The sequence below is a fragment of the Petaurus breviceps genome, unplaced genomic scaffold, assembly GCF_028583685.1.
Source record: "Petaurus breviceps papuanus isolate PSGF00001 unplaced genomic scaffold, PetGlider_PUasm1.0 90994, whole genome shotgun sequence".
Taxonomy (NCBI): domain Eukaryota; kingdom Metazoa; phylum Chordata; class Mammalia; order Diprotodontia; family Petauridae; genus Petaurus; species Petaurus breviceps.
The window spans coordinates 5,976,637-5,992,671 of record NW_027187393.1 but is presented as its reverse complement, the minus strand read 5'-3'; the positions used below and the strand labels follow the sequence as shown (position 1 = coordinate 5,992,671).

General features: G+C 42.9%; 1 protein-coding gene across 1 annotated transcript in view; it reads right to left on the bottom strand.

Annotated features, from left to right (window-relative positions):
* Positions 1–4,381: 4,381 nt before the first annotated feature.
* ASIP (agouti signaling protein) overlaps positions 4,382–16,035 on the bottom strand; it is a 52,814-nt gene continuing 41,160 nt past the window's right edge. The window contains exons 2-4 of the mRNA XM_069077502.1: positions 9,446–9,615; positions 8,178–8,239; positions 4,382–5,689 (exon numbers count right to left, since the gene is read on the bottom strand). Of these exons, the coding sequence (XP_068933603.1) occupies positions 5,519–5,689; positions 8,178–8,239; positions 9,446–9,615 (403 nt within the window). The 3' untranslated portion in view covers positions 4,382–5,518. The remainder of the gene's footprint in view (positions 5,690–8,177; positions 8,240–9,445; positions 9,616–16,035) is intronic.

The window sequence follows — 16,035 nt, the reverse complement described above, 5'->3', positions numbered from 1 at the left end:
ACCACTCCAGAATCTGTCAAGAAAACCCCAAATGGGTTTTGTCTGACCCAGGTCTGAAGTTGAAACAACTGAATGACAAATTTGAAGTTTACTGCCTACACAGCCTTGGGCAAGACTCCCACTGTCAGCATCTGTTTACTCATCTGTAGAATGGGAGCAGAGGTTCCTGCTTGCTAGCTCTAAATCCTGTGATACTAGACAGTTCTGTGTTTCCCAGGAATAGAGATCCCAATCTCAGCTCTTCCCCTCTTGTGGACCTTAGTTTTCATTGTTTGTGAAGCAGGTTGGATTAGCTGATCTAGGGAATTAGATCAGTCCTTGAGCCTATGTATTATGCTCCCCCATTCGGGGCATCACAGATTCTTAGAGTTGGAAAAGTCCTCATCAATCATCTGTCCAACCCATCCATGACCAGGAATGTTCTGCAGGCAATTAATTACCCAGCTCCAGCTTGAAGATTTTTTTCTAGCAGTAGAAAACACTCCACCTTGCAAATAGCCCATTCATTACACTTGGCCAGCTCCCATCATTAGCAAGTTTTTCTTTTGTTGCAAACTGAATTGTTTCTTATACTTTCCATCTACCAGTGGCTTCTCATTCTGCCCTAGGGGCCAAGTCAGATCCCCCTTCCCTGGAATAACTCTTCCCATGCCCGCAGCCAGGCATCCTCAGGGCCCAGGCAGCCCCTCTGTTCAGTGGATGCCCACAGACGCTTGATCTCTGATCTGCCTGGGGGTCATCTGTGCTTCAGTTTGCCAGCTTCTTAGTACCTATCTGGACCTCACTTGCCTATTCTACAGACTTTAAAGTTCATATCAGCTCTAAATACATGATCCCAAGATATTCCTAAATTTAATCATTCAAATGCCTTCCTCCCGGCTCTGTTGTGAGGGCCACTTGAGAGGAGGGCTACGCTCTGTATCTATAGCCAATTGTGGAGAGAGATATGCTGCCAAATCAGGTAAGGGGGGGAAAGAATTTTTCCCTCCCTGCTCCATGGGGTCAAAGTCATTTAGAAGGTCTAGGCTATGAACTGTTTCTACCTTTCGCCAGCCTGAATGATGGGAGTACTGTGGGCAGCAGTACCAATACTGTAGGAATTCCAAGGGAAACAATGTGTGGCCACATAGCTAGGTCCAGAGCCCAGAATGCCTCAGGGTTCTTGGGAATTTTGTATTTGCTTGAGGTTGGGAGTGTAAGCTGAGCAAGCCCAACCTTTAGGTGGGGAAACCAACCTGGCACCATTCAGTGCCAACCTGCTGGGTGGCCCAGCCCCTCCCACTCATCTTTAGCATCTAGGCTAAGGTTCTGGGGATTCTAGGTGTACAAGAAGGTTCACCTAGGGCTGCTTGTCCCAAGGAGAGGATTTAGAAAAGCAATTGCCATTTCTCCAATGGGACGATATCACTATTTTTTTAAAAAAAGGCTTTAGAGGTCATCTGGTTAATTGCCTTCACAACAGAACTTCGAGGTGGGGGCGTCATTTAATCCAGTCATTTTTCTTCTGTCCCCCCCCTCCGCCCCTCTTTTTAACAGAAGGGAGAGGTAACATGATTACCCTAAAGCAGTGGCTCTAGAACTTTTTGCTCACAGCAGTCTTACTCTTTACCATGAGGAATGAGAAGCTTTCCGATATGCATGGGCTTTGCAAATCTTAAGTTCCATCCAGTTCAACTGCTGGTCTAAAGACAACAGGCAGGATTCACACTTGGGTTGTCCAAAATCCAAATTCAGGTCTTGTTCTCTCTGCCACACTTCCTTCTGCCCACACCTGTGCCTTTCCCTGCTCTGGCTATGACCTGGAGGTCTTGGCCCTAATCAGTACTGAAGTCAAGGTAATGGAAAAATCCCTGACTTTTCTTGGGAATCAGTAACATGGGTTAGGCTCCTGGCCCTTTCATGTCCTTGCAGCGTTAAGTTAGGCAGATCAATCATTTCCGTTGTTGAAAAGTGCTTCCTACTTTTCCCTATTGTTCCCATCTCAATAAAGTGATCACATCATGGCAAATATGGGAAGAACCATTCCCACAACAACTCTGGCAGATGTTATCTCTATTTTGTGTGAGACTACCATGGCCAAGACATTGAACCTGAGCCTCAGCCAGGTGGCCATACCTGCCAGGTCCCTGGCCTTCTGACTCCACATTTGCCAGAGCTCTTCACAGCCTGGATGTTGCTGTTTGTTCAGAGCAGGGGCTTGGGGCCAAGGCTTCTAACCTCCTAACCTCTAGGCCAAGGCTCTATCAATCAGTTCACTTCAGGAATTGATTAAGGGCCTCCTATGTGACAGACACAGATCTTGGCCATGGGGAAACCCAGAGGAAGGAGTTGGCCATTTTTTCCCTCGGACACATCAACACTGAGGAAGTGCTCCAGGTGTCATTTTACAGATTGAGGAAACCGAGGCAGGTTACTCAGCTCATTTGGCCTGAAGTAAAGACTAAGGAAAAACAACTACCTTGCAAAGGGCTGATCAGAAAGAAACATTTGAAGGAGGCACTTCTTATCTGGGTTTCCCATCAGTGGGAAATTCCTTTCTTCACTAGTGGGTAATACCTAGGGAACAGTGACTTGGGTTTGAGTTTGTGACTTCCAGTGTCTCAGACAGATAGTACCGAGTGACGTCTCCTCCTTCCCTTTAGGGAGCAGGGTCAGTGGCCACAGCACTAACTCAATTCTCACTCCTAATGACATTTCCTCCACAATGGTCCCCAGAACACAGAGTCCCAACCCTGGGGGCTGGCAGTCTAAATGAGCACACAGCAGGAAGTTCTGGTCTTTGTACTGTCAGAGGACATGGTGTATCTTGTGTCTGGAAAATGTAAAGCAGATATTTTTTATCATTTTACAAAGGAAGAAAATTATCTGGGGTGGGAGCAGGTTAGGAAGGGACTTGACCAGGTTTGCAAAGTGTGTGTTATTGGCAGAGTGGGCACTCTAATCCAGGCCTCCTGATTCCCACCCAGTCCAGGCTTCCTCCAACCTGGGCCTGTTTTTCGTTTTTCCTCTGAATCACTGGATTTTAGAATTGGAAGGAACCTCATCAACCATCTGGTCCAGGAGCTCTTAACTCCAGGAGTTTGTTTTTTATGTCCCAGACCCCTTTGGCTATCTGCTGAAGCCTATGATCCCTTCTCAAAGAAGCCTAGGCTTCACATTTAAAAATATAAACTAAAATACAGAGCATTACAAAGAAAACTTTTAAAAACTACTGAAATACAGTTGTAAAGTCCAACCAATATCTGAGAGAACTTCCACTATAAGAGACCCAACACATGGTCATCCAGATTGCTTGAAGATCTTCTGTAAGGGTAGAACTCACTGCTTCCTGAGGCAGTTCATTCCACTTTTTCATAACTGTTAGGAATTTTTCTTCTTAAAACAGATGAAATTTACTTGTATGTAGCTTCTATGTATTTCTTGGTTCTGCCCTTTGGGACCAAACAAAACAAATCTAATTATTCCATCTTTTACATGATAGCCCTTCCAATACTTGAAGGTAAGCCCAAACCTGTTCTTCAGGTCAAACATCTGTTCCTTCCATAGGTTCTCTGATGATGTGGACTTAAAGTGCCCCTCCGTCTTGCCTGTCTAGTTTATCAATGGTCTTTTAAAATCTGGTGCCCACAACAGCACATCATACTCCAGGCGTTGCCTGGTTAATGAGGACAGGGCAGCATGACTATCACCCTATTTCTTCTGGGTTCTCACCCCTACCTTTTCATTCAGTAGAAGCTTTGGCTGCCATACTATGAGTCTGGAGGGATTTGAAGAAAGGCAACAGTAGAAAGATGGACAGGGAAACTGATAACGTTATGACTTGAATACTGGCAATTCATAAGACTGCCAGAAATGAAAGGGAACTCATGTTTTCAAGTTGAAAGCTTTTGAGCTGAAAGGGGATTGATTTAAAGAGATCTAATCCAACTCCCTGCAGAGGAGGAACGTGAGTACAAGAGAGGGAAGGTGGCCCATGGTCACGTAGGTTGTAGGTGGCAGAGCTGGATTTGAACTTGGATATCCTAAATCAATATGGCATTTTTTCCTATTACATGTTGCAGTTCTGGGTCATAAATGGCAGTCAGGATTTGAATCCAGATCTCCTGTATTCAGATCCCAATGCTTTTCTCTAGTCTAACCTTGTCCTGATCAGGAATCCGGTTAAACATTTCTAACATGATTATCCGGCCTTCAGTGACTATCCAGCCGGCCTTCAGTGATGATCTGGCTGACCTTGTGAGTCAGACTAGTCCACTTGTGGGCACCTTGAATAGCTGAGAGATGTTTCCTAAGGCAATGTTGTGGGAGTTTTACCTTAACTGGCTGCCTGACTCTTGGACCAACAACATTAGTCTTGTCTCCTTCCCTGACCAGATTTTTTTTTTTCGCAGATTTCATGGAACCATGGACTATCAGAGCCGGGAGGAAACTTAGAAATTATCTCCTTCAACCCTCCCCACCATGCTTTTATTTTAAAGGCAAGGAGTCAGGCTGCTATAATGGCGAGTGACTTTGGATTCCAGTGGATGTCCCTAAACTCTACAATTAGAGAGTCATTACATTCTCAATTCAATATAACATTTATTGAAGGAGTGCTATGTGTTGGGCATTATGGGAAATACATATGAATAAGATGTAGTCCCTGCCCACAAGGAGCTCATATACACAAATAGAACAAGACAGGATAGGAAGTGATCCCAGCTATAGAGGAAATACATTTCTGGGGACAAGAGACCACTTCCAGCTTGGGTGGGTAGGGAATGGGGGTGGTGGAGGTGGTGGTGGTTGAGGGAAATCAAGAAAGGCTTCCTGGAGGGTGTGATACTTCAGATGGGACTGGTAGAAGAGGCTTTCTAGGGGAAGAGCAAGAAGAAAGATGGGGGGTAGGAAAATATAGAAAATTGGGTGGTTTACTTTGACTAGAAGATAGGAAAAGTATTGGGGAGCCTTAGACATCTGGAAACTGGGGGACAGATGGGACAAGGCCTTGTAAGATAGATGGAGGAGTTTGGACCTTGTCCTATAGGCAGTAGGGAGCTCTTCAGGGTTTCTCAGAAGGGGAATGAAATGATCATAGTAAAGCTGGAACCCCTCAAAGCCAGTAGCTCTTGAAACTATCAGCCACCTACACCTTAGTGTGAGTGATAAGATGCCCAATCCTAAACACAAGAGTTTGGGAGGAGGGGGCACGAGGGTGAAAGGAGCAAAGGGCACAGACCTTCAGGTCTGAAGCCAGACATTGTTACTGTCGCAATTTGGGGCAGGATTACCCCCCCACTTTCCCTGACATCTTGGGGACTTTTCTGAATTCAGGGCCCTGAGACAAGGCAGAGAGAGCAGCTAAGTCTAGGGGGAAGCCATTTAGAAGTGAGCACAGGGGAGGCATAACTGGGCTTCTGGCACTATGGGATCCTACTTGAGCAGGTCAGGATGGAACAGTGGGGGAAACCTTGGAGGCCACTGGGAGGGGGTCCCCAGCCTCTCCTCTCCTGGGGCACTCTGAGGCTGGGCCTGGATTTCAGCAGCTGGGCCGGAACAGGCGGCAGGAGCAGACGCTGCGGAAGAAGCGGCAGTGGCAGACAGCGCATGGGTGACAGCAGGGTGATGCCAGGGGCTGGCAGTTGGCCCAGGTGGCCACACAGTTGGCTGGAGGTGGAGGCCGTGAATTCTTCTTCACCAGGGTATTTTTCTGAGAATAAGGAGGCAACCAGTGACTTCAGAACCCGCCTTCTCCTCCATCTTCCTAAGCCTTGAGCTGACCTCCTGTTTCCCTCATTAGGTATCCTCCCTACCACTTACTGCCACCATCTACCCACCCCAGAATTCACCCCAGAATCTCTATATTGGAACTTCCCTGATTCAGCCTGGCCCCAACTGGTGTTTTTTTCCCAGTTAGCAGCCTAGGTCTTTGCTTTTATTTTTATCATACATTATTATTACTCACATTTCCATAATAGGGCTTAAAGATTTACATAGTGCTTCCCTTACAATGTCCAAATGAAGTGGGTTTTATGAAAATTATTCTACCCTATTCTACAACTCTCTACCTCTGAATGGAGAGGTCAGGTAATTTGCTCAAGGTCAAACAGTTACTAAACAGTAGTCAGGACTTTAACTGGCATCCTTGGGAACTTCAAAGCTAGAACTCCACTGCTTCTTTTCCCTCCCACTGTTTTCTTAGGTTAGAATCACACACTATCAATGCTGGAAGGGGCCTCTTCTGTTATAGCTATGGAAGCTGAGGCCCCCAAAAGGGGAAGTCACACAAGAGGGAATTAGAGTCCAGGTTTTAAAATTCCACCCGAGACAATTTACACTCTGCTAAACTACCCATAATGCATGGGTTTGAATAGGCACCTCAAAGCCTTATTCCAAAGGAATGACTTGGGAAGGAGATATTTTGGGTACAAAAAGACATTTTGGAGTGTCTTGAACCATATCACCCGGATTTCTGAGGTCCTTGGAGATAGATGTTCTTAGGAGCTGTGGGCTAAAGAAGTCAGTAGTAGGAGTCCTGGACTTAATGACAAAGGACTAAGGTTCTAAATCTTGTCTATACTGTATGACCTTGGGCAAGCTATACAAGTTCTCTAGGCCTTAATTTCTCCATCTGTAAAGTGAAGGGGTCAGAGAAGGTGACCCCTGTCATAAGAACTTTTAAATTCCTTCTCTTCCATGACTATTTTGGGTCCAGGATAGCCACTTTAATTGTGAGAAAAGTCACAGTTGTGAAGTCAGCAGCCAACTGAGATTTTTCTTAGGACTCATAGTTACATCAGTCATTATAAGAAACTCAGAGAGGGTAAAAGAATTTATGATGCCCATCCTGTGTTGTAAATCCTAGAGTCCTCCCTTGTTAGTGATTTTTTTGGTAACTTGATATCAGTGATCTTCTTCTTCAGTTATCTTTGGAATGTAAATCCCATAAGGGTATCTTTGTACTGTAAATCTTTACTTTCTCCTGTCAGAATCTTCCTCATGTCTCTGATGTAATTGGAGGCAACATAGATTTTCAGAAATCTCTGTTTGGGTTTCAGTTATTCTTTGAACTTTGGTCCTATATTGAAAGATAAATTAAACATTGGTTTTACCTTCTGGGTCTGTGTGTTAATAAGTATGACTAGCAGCAATATTTTTTCAATGAATTATTGGATATTTCCATAATACCCTGTGACATATAAAATGTTCAAGAGACATAATTTCTAGGTAATTTTATTAATCATGCTAGCAATAATTAATAAAAGAGATCAGTGGCATTCTCAAATGCCAAAGACCCCTCATGGAACCCACTCAATGTATATTTGTCCTTGGAAGAGTGGGTGTTCCTGGGGGGCGGCAATCAACTCTGATTGGTTAACAAGTAATGAGACAATGGATTTTATAATGAGAGGTGGGTTTATTCTAATAAGGGGCTGAGAGACATGACTCTGATCACTCTGTCTTGGTCAAAAAGACTTATCTATACCCAAATCTAGACAAAAGGGAGAACCCACTTTTTCCCAGACCTCTTTGAGTAAAACATAATGGAATGGAATCCATCAATTCACTTGAACTAAAAAGTCTTTACTTTTTTGGACAAATGTGAGTTTTTCCTCTAATTATCAGCCCTGTACTTCAAAGGCTGCCCTGAATAACCTACAGGGTCTGATTTCTGAATGAGGAAGTAGAAAAGGGGAAAAACTTTAGCCCTAATTCAACAGTTGGTTATTAATATGAGAGAAATAATCATTTTTCTATGATCCTTTCCATCTCTAAAACAGTGATATGTTTCTTGAGCTGGAGAGAGAGAGAGCTATGTTATTATTTGACCCTAATATCACAGAAAGAATTCTGAACAGAGCAAGTAATAAAACTTGAGAATATGAGTCTCATATCCACTGTTAAATGGCATTGTGATTTTAGGCAAGTCAGTCTTTCTAGGCCTCAGTTTTGTATCTGAAAAATGGTGGTAGTAATTCCTGTCTCCCTCTCCTAATCCCACTAAACCTCCCCTCCCCTCTATTTCACCAGACTGGTAGGGATCAAAGGAAATACTATGAATAAAGTGTGTTATAAATACAGACTATATACAAGTCAGTCCATCATGTCGTTATTCTGAAGCAGGGGTGGATGGACATATCCCACTCCCACCTCTCCCCCTTCCATCCCTCTTTTGCTTCTGCTGAAATCCCACCTACCTCAGAAGATTTCTTGGTTTCTATCTCTTTCCTGACGATCTTCTTGGATTTTTTGTTCAGTGCTTCAAAGGAAACATAATGAATAGAGAATATGTCTGACAGACAGGGAAGGGGTGGGCTGAACTGGGAAGAGGGAGGCCTCTGGGAAGGTGGCTTACTGGAGGCAGAGGTGGGGAGACATTTTACATTACCATTTCAGTGCCAGGGGACCCAAAAGAGCAAGGGCCAAGGATTGTGGTAAAGTGCATCACAAACAAACAAAGAGGAGAAAGTCAGAGAACAGAAGTCTAATAGGCTAGACTGGGAAGAGCTTTGATTCCTGCCCACTTGTGGTATTTCTCCCCAGCCTCCCAGGGCCAAAGGAAATTTCTTCAATTTACCCCCTTCCTCTCCTTGGGCTCCGGGAACAATTGAGACTAAGAGGTTTGTGGAACACTCAGATCTGCTCTTGGGGAATGCCTCAAGAGGTTTTATGTTTGTGTGTGTGTCATGGATCCCTTTGGCAGTCTGGTGGAGTCTGTAAACCCTTTCTCAGCATGATGTTTTTCAATACATGAAATAAAATACACAGAATTACAAAGAAAGCCAATTATATTGCATTTCCCTTGCCTGTTCCCTCCCCCTCCCCCATTCAAGTTCATAGACCCACTGAAATATCAGTGGTATTTCTAGACCACACTGGTCTAGACCTTTCAGGTAGAATCAAAGGCTTCACTAAAGTCTAACTCTCATATACTGAACATTGACTATAGTAGGGAATTCGATTCCTCTGGCTTTCCCCCAGATTTGATTAGTATGGCTCTGTGGATTAGTATAGATCTGTGGCTATGGAGAGGACTTAAGGCTGGTAAGGGTCTGAAGGAAAGACAGGGGAGGTAGCCATTTAGTAGAAGGCGACATAGGATTTTTAGATCTGAAGAGGACTTAAGAGATCATTTAATTCCCCCTTCCTCATTTTAATTAAGAAGAATTATAAAATGCAGAGATGGATTTCAGAAGTGATTTTCTCAAGATCACACAGGTATCTGAACCCAGGTCCTGTGGCTCCAAATCCATAGACTGAATGGGTAATGACCACCACTATCAAGGATGGCAAGGGTCAGAACTTGAGAGAGGCAGCTGCATTTGAATCAGGGCACTGGAAACCTCAGAGGAAGGGGGAATGAAATCCAAGAAAAAGTGCTCATAGGCATGCGCGGCCCACTCCAAGGCTTCTGTCAGAGACAAATTGCTCCTTGCTCCCTCTGGTGGCCAACCAGGCTACTCACCCACGATGGAGACTGAAGGAAAGTCAGGCAGGTTCATGGTAGAATTTCTCCCCAGACCCCTGTCCTTACTCCATTTCTCTTCCTCAGCCAGGTGGCAGTAGACAGCCAGGAACCACAGGCAGGCCAGAAGGAAGGGAAGGAGCAGATGCTTAGCTGTCATCCTGGAGCTTCTGAGCAGGACAGAAATCCAGAGGTCAAGAAGGGTTTGGGATGTCTGGGTTGGGGAGGAGTGTAGGAGATCTGCCCTGGAGAGTAACCTCATAAGCCATAGAAGGCCCCAGCACTAAAGCAGAGAGGAGAGACAAATAGAGTGGGTGACAAGGAAAAAAGAAAACAATTGCAGGGAAGACAAGAAGAGGTGGGGAGTGGAAGACAGAAGGTTGGAGACGCGTTGAATTGGTCTCTACTTTTCAACATTCACTGCTAGGTCCTGGATATGTCAGAGCAACAAATACAATGAATGTTTATTAAATACCTACTATAACCCATCCATAGGGAGCTCATAGTCTAGAAGGGAGATGTGGCACCTGCACAAATAACTATATAAAAAATGTTATGCAATGCACACATTAAAAAAAAAAACCACTGTGGGAGGCGTGAGGAGAGGCAGTCACTAGGCAATAAACATTTTGCTTAATTGCTTACAATAGGAGACACTTAGTAAATGCTTATTGATTGATTGATACTATGTGCCAGGCACTGACTTTTTTTGTTTGTTTTTCATTTCACTTTTATTTGCACTATAATGTCATATGTACTCCTGTTCCATAAGTTTTTGTTTCTTCTGGAATATCTTTTTCTTTTGAGCAAACTCCTCTTCTGCTTTAGGAACAATTTGTTCCTTTACAGCAAGTATCATCTCAATATGGCAAGGAAACTTCATGTATGGGTTGATTCAACCATGAGCTCTGTAAGTATGTCATCGCATTTTGGGAGCCTTGTTAACCTGTTTATGCTCAATGATAAGAGAATCCACATTCAAACCCTTCAGTTCTGCATTATTCTCTGCATTTTTAAGCATATACAGCAAGAATTCAGCACTCTTTTGGGGCCACTGACCCTGTGTCCAACCTCATTGCTTAGCCTGGGCATACCTGCCAACTCCACCATTTATGTCAATGGAAGGGAACACATTGTTTCTTCAATGTGACATCTTTCAAATACTTGGTAGCTTTTCGAATGTGCATGCCCTCGATAGCTTGGACTGTTTCATGGGTGTTCTTGAAGTGGACTCGGAGATTTGGACCCCTTGACCTGCATGATTTTGTGGAGTTCTCTGTATCAAGAGAGTAGCTCACTATTTTAACTGATTACCTAGGACGTCTCAAGGGAAGAGGAAGAGCAAAGGCTTTTAGGAGACTTGATGAAAACTTGGCTATCTCCAGGCACTGTCTTAAACTCTGGGGATTCAAGGAAAGGAAAAGTCCAGTTCCCTACTCTTAAGGAGTTCACGTTCTAAAGGAGGAAGCAACTTGCAAATAACTATGAAAATACCAGCTATAGACAGCATAAAAAGGAGACTATCTCAGAGAAGATTTTCTAAAGACTTGTTGAAGAACTATGATGAGGATGGGAATCAAATTCACATTGGTAAAACACAGTAGATTCCATCACCTTAAGCACTCAGTCATCTCATCACCAAGGTAGTATATGTCGGGTTGTAAGGGGTGTTCAGAGAGGACTAGCACCTCTGGTGTGAGGGCTGTTGGGCCCTTTTCTTTTTAAAAGAATTAATTATTTATTTATTTTTACTTTTCAACATTCACTTCCATAAGATATTGAGTTTTAAATTTTCTCCCCCCTCCAAGATAGTGTGCAATATGATATAGTATCTACATATACATTAATATTAAATATATTTTCTTTTTGGGATCTTTTTCAAGAGGCAATTGGTGAATTCTTTCAATTTCTATTTTGCCCTCTGGTTCTAGAATATCAGGGCAATTTTGCTTGATAATTTCTTGAAAGATGGTGTCTAGGCTCTTTTTTTGATCGTGGCTTTCAGGTAGTTCATAGAGTACTAGGCCTGGAGTCAGGGAGACTTGAGTTCAAATCCAGTCCCATATGTATATTAGTTGTGTGGTTCTGGGCAAGTCATTTAACAGCTGCCTGCCTCGATTTCCTCAACTGTAAAATAGGGATAAAAATACATGTGAGGATCAAATGAGATAATACTTTTAAAGAACATATCATAGCTCCTGACACACAGAAGGCATTTAATAAGTGTTTGTTCCCTCCTTCCTCTGGCTAAAAGAGACAGGGTTAAAAAAGATAGCTCAGGATGGCTATTATACCTGTCTTCAAATGTCTGAAAGGCATATGGAACTGTTGTTTTGTTTGACTGCAAAAGGCAGACCTTGGAGCAATCTATGGACATTATGAGACAAATTTAGGTTTGATGTAGGGGAAAACTTCCTAACAACTAGAACTATTCAAAAGTGGAATGAGGCACCTTGCTGTAAATCTTCAAGCAAAGGTTGTGGGGACTGTTTTGGAGACATGACTTGCACAAGATCCCCTCTGAGCTGCCCTTTAACCTTGAAATTCTGCAGCTCTCTGATTCTGGATAACAGATACCACTGGGAGACTGAAAATGCCAGTGGGACAAGCCAACAGCTGAATTGGTTTGTCAGATAAGGAAGTGGCAATTTAGTCCTCAGTTTTTAACATGAATTTTTTAGAATTTTGAGTTCTTAGTTCTCTTTCTCCCTCTTCCTCTCCCCTCCCCCTTCCCTGAGATGGTAAGCAATTTGATACAGGTTATATATATGCAATCATGCAAAATATATTTCTATATCAGTCATGTTGTGAAAGAAAACACAGACAAAACCCCACAAAAAATAAAGTGGAAAATAGTATGCTTCAATCTGCATTCAGACTCTATCAGTTCTTTCTCTGGAGGTGGATAGCATTTTTCATCACGAATTCTTTGGAATTGTGTTAGATCATTGTATTGCTGAGATCTAAGTCATTCACAGTATTGCTGTTACAATGTTCTCCTGGTTCTGCTCACTTCACTCTACATTAGTTCATGTAAGTCATTCCAGGTTTTACTGAAATTAACCTGCTCATTAGTATTCCATTACACAATAATTACACAACACAATAGTATTCCATTACAATTATACACTACAACTTGTTCAGCCATTCCCCAACTGGTGGATATACCCTTACTTTCCAATTCTTTGCCACCATAAAAAGAGCTGCTATAAATATTTTTGTACAAATAGGTCCTTTTCCCTTTTAAAAAATCTCTTTGTAATACAGACCTAGTAGTGGTATTGCTGGACCAAAGGGTATGCAATATTTGATAACGCTTTGGGTATAGTTCCAAATCGTTCTCCAGAATAGTTGTTTGTTGAGTTTACAGCTCCACCAATAATGTATTAGTGAATAAACTCCACTTTTTGTAGTAGCAAAAAACTGGGGGAAAAGGTAGATACCCATCAATTGGGGAATGGCTAAACGATTGTGGGACATAAGCATAATGAAATATTACTATCTTATAACAAAACAATAAATATCAAGAATACAGATAAATGTGGAAAGAACAGATGAAAAAGAGAACTAAGCAAGACCAGGAAGAATATATACTACAGAAAAAATGATTACAATATTGTCAATGGAAAGAGCAAAAAAGACAGAACTGAACACCTTGATGAAGAGATGAAAAAAAATGTATCTCCCTCCCTTCTTTTCAGAGGTGGGGAATTTAATAAATGATTTTTTCATCCATTCATTCAAAGGTTCAGAACACTGCATATATTGTCAGACAGTGGATATGTTGGTTAGTTTTGCTTTTTTTTTTTCTTTTTGGAGGGGCAATTAGGGTTAAGTGACTTGCCCAAGGTAACATGACTAGTTTTTGTGCTAAGTGTTCTAGGTCGGATTTGAACTCAGGTCCTTCTGACTCCAGGACCAGTACTCTATTCCCTTCACCACCTAGCTGCCCGGGTTAGTTTTGCTGAACCACTTTTTTTTCTCCTTTTCTATTCTTTGTTAGGGGAGTGGTTCTCTGGGTAGAGGAAGAAGAGGAATATATTTGTAAATGAAAGTGATATAAAAACGTACTTAGCAAAGTATCTTGTGAATTGTAGGCGGTTAATAACTGCTTGTTGGAATAGGGTGGAGTGGATGACCACTGTAGGAGCTCAGAGTAGAGGGAGATCAAAGAGAACTGTAATATTCAGGTAAGGCATCATGGAGGCAGTAGAAACTGTGCTGTGTGGGTCCTGAAGGACGGGCAAGGTTTGAATTAAGGAAGGGGTGGGGGAAGGACATTTCATGTTATTTAAGTCAGTGGCATCTAACTCAAATAGAAACAGGTGCCAATAAACTATACATAAGGATCTCTGTGGATAGCATATTGACTGAGAAAACTGTATATTAACATTATCTTGTTCTATATTTTTAAAAACTTTGTAGGGGCAGCTAGGTGGCACAGTGAATAGAGCACCAGCCCTGGAGGCAGGAGGACCTGAGTTCAAATCCGTACTCAGACATTTAACAGAAAACTAGCCATGTGACCTTGGGCAAGTCACTTAACCCCAGCTGCCCTGCCCTCCCCCCTCCAAAAAAAGCAAAAAAAAAAACTTTGTTAAATATTTCCCAATTATATTTTAATCTTATTCAGTGATCTGGGGAGTGTTGCCAGTCACAATATGGCCTTGGGTTTTGTGTTTGACGTCTCTAATTTAAGTGACATTTTGTTTCCATCCCTAACCTGTTGAGGCTGACACAATGCTTTCCTACAAATTCATTCATTAAGTGCCTACTATGATGCTCTGCACTTTGCCCACCCAGAGGCTCCAATGACCTAGACTGAGCTTGATGATAGATGGTCCAATGGTCTCACCCAGGTCTATTTCAATGTTGTCATGCTAACACCATTAGTCCTACCCTTCCATTCCAGTCCCCTTGCTCCTGCTCCCCAAACTCTGTTTCCTTCAGGCTCTTTCCTTTTGTCTGTCTTTTCTCCTGTCTTCCTATGGCTTTAGTGTGCCAGGCTATCCCCTCCTCAGGTTCCTTGGACTGTTTGTATGCACTTAGAATGCAGTTCTGAATTCCCAGAATGTCTATTTTATTTTCATTACTTCAACCAACTCCATTGAACTCATTTTGAGGAACATAATCTTATGTTTGGGAAGTCAAGTATATCCTGTGGACAACAGATGAGAGGGCTGGACTATATGGGTCTCAGTTTCCTTCCAGCTCTGGGTTTTTGAACCTGTGAGGTTCATAGAGGCACCTAGGTGGGGCAGTGGATAAAGTGCTGGACCATGAGTCAGGAAGACCTGAGTTTAAATATGACCTCAGACACTTAATGGCTGTCTGACCCTGGGCAAGTCACTTAGCCTCTATTTGCCCTAGGTTCCTCATCTATAAAATGGGGATAATGATGGCTCCTACCTCCCAGGGTTGTTATGAGGATCAAATGAGATAGTATTTGTAAAGTGATTAGCCAGTGCATGCCACATAGTAGGTGGTTTATACATGCTTCCTTCCTTTTCTTTACTTCAGCTTACAGACCTGATCTGACACCCAAACAGGTCTACATTTTTTGTAGTTCTTCAGTGCTTATAAAGACTTCCTTACCAGAGATAAGACATACAAGTATTATTATCCCATTTAGAGCAAAGAAAATTGAGCTCAAGGTTTTCTGGTCATCATTTAGAATCATCTGTTTTCTCACTGAGAATATCATTGCTCCCTTTTACAAAAGTAGAGAGAGGACTCTTTCCCCATTCTCCTCTGGACACAGTTAGGAGACTGTTCTCAGTGTCCCTGAGTGTGATTAGCAGAAAGGCTGAGCTAGTGTACTGAGGAAGCAGGCCTCATTTAGGTGATAGAAGCAAAAAAATACCTGGGCCCTGGGAACTTGGCCAAGGGGGAAAAGTTCCAACATGGGGGAGGATACTCCCCTCATCTGTGAGATTTCTCAAGTTCCAAACCAGAGCACAGGAGGGAACTCTTTATAGAAAGCTCAGGCAGCCAGTGCTGGGGTTAATTGACCAGAAACATGGCTTCCCAGAATGCCTGATAAGTGTACTTCCTTAGTGTAGTATTGTGGGGTAGCATGACCTTGGGGTTGCATGATGAATGGGCCTTTTCTTCCAGCTTCAGAGCAGGCAGTTATCTTCTGACTGCTTCCTGTCTGCCGTGAAGACACTTTTAATTGGCTGCAGAGCTGAAACTCCATGGATATATATATAACAAAGACACAGGAAGAATCCTGAGGACATCTCTTGCTTAGAAGTCAGAGGGGAGCTTCTATTATGCAACCTCAAGGGCAACTACAGTAGTAAGAGCACTGGCCTTGAAACCAGGGACCTTGGGCTAAGTCCTGGCTCTGACTCTTACTCCTTATGTGACCTTGTCCAAGACCCTTTGCCTCTCTAAGCCTCAGTTTCTCCATCTGTAAAATGGAAATAATTTATTGTTTACCTCACAGAGTTTGTGGTATCATAGATGTAGAGCTAGAAGGAAGGGATCTTAGGAATTCAATTTCCTCACTGGATCCAGAGTGGACCTGGGTTCAAATCCCACCTCTGACAAATGATACTCTATCTCTGTTCTCCTTCCCTGATAGC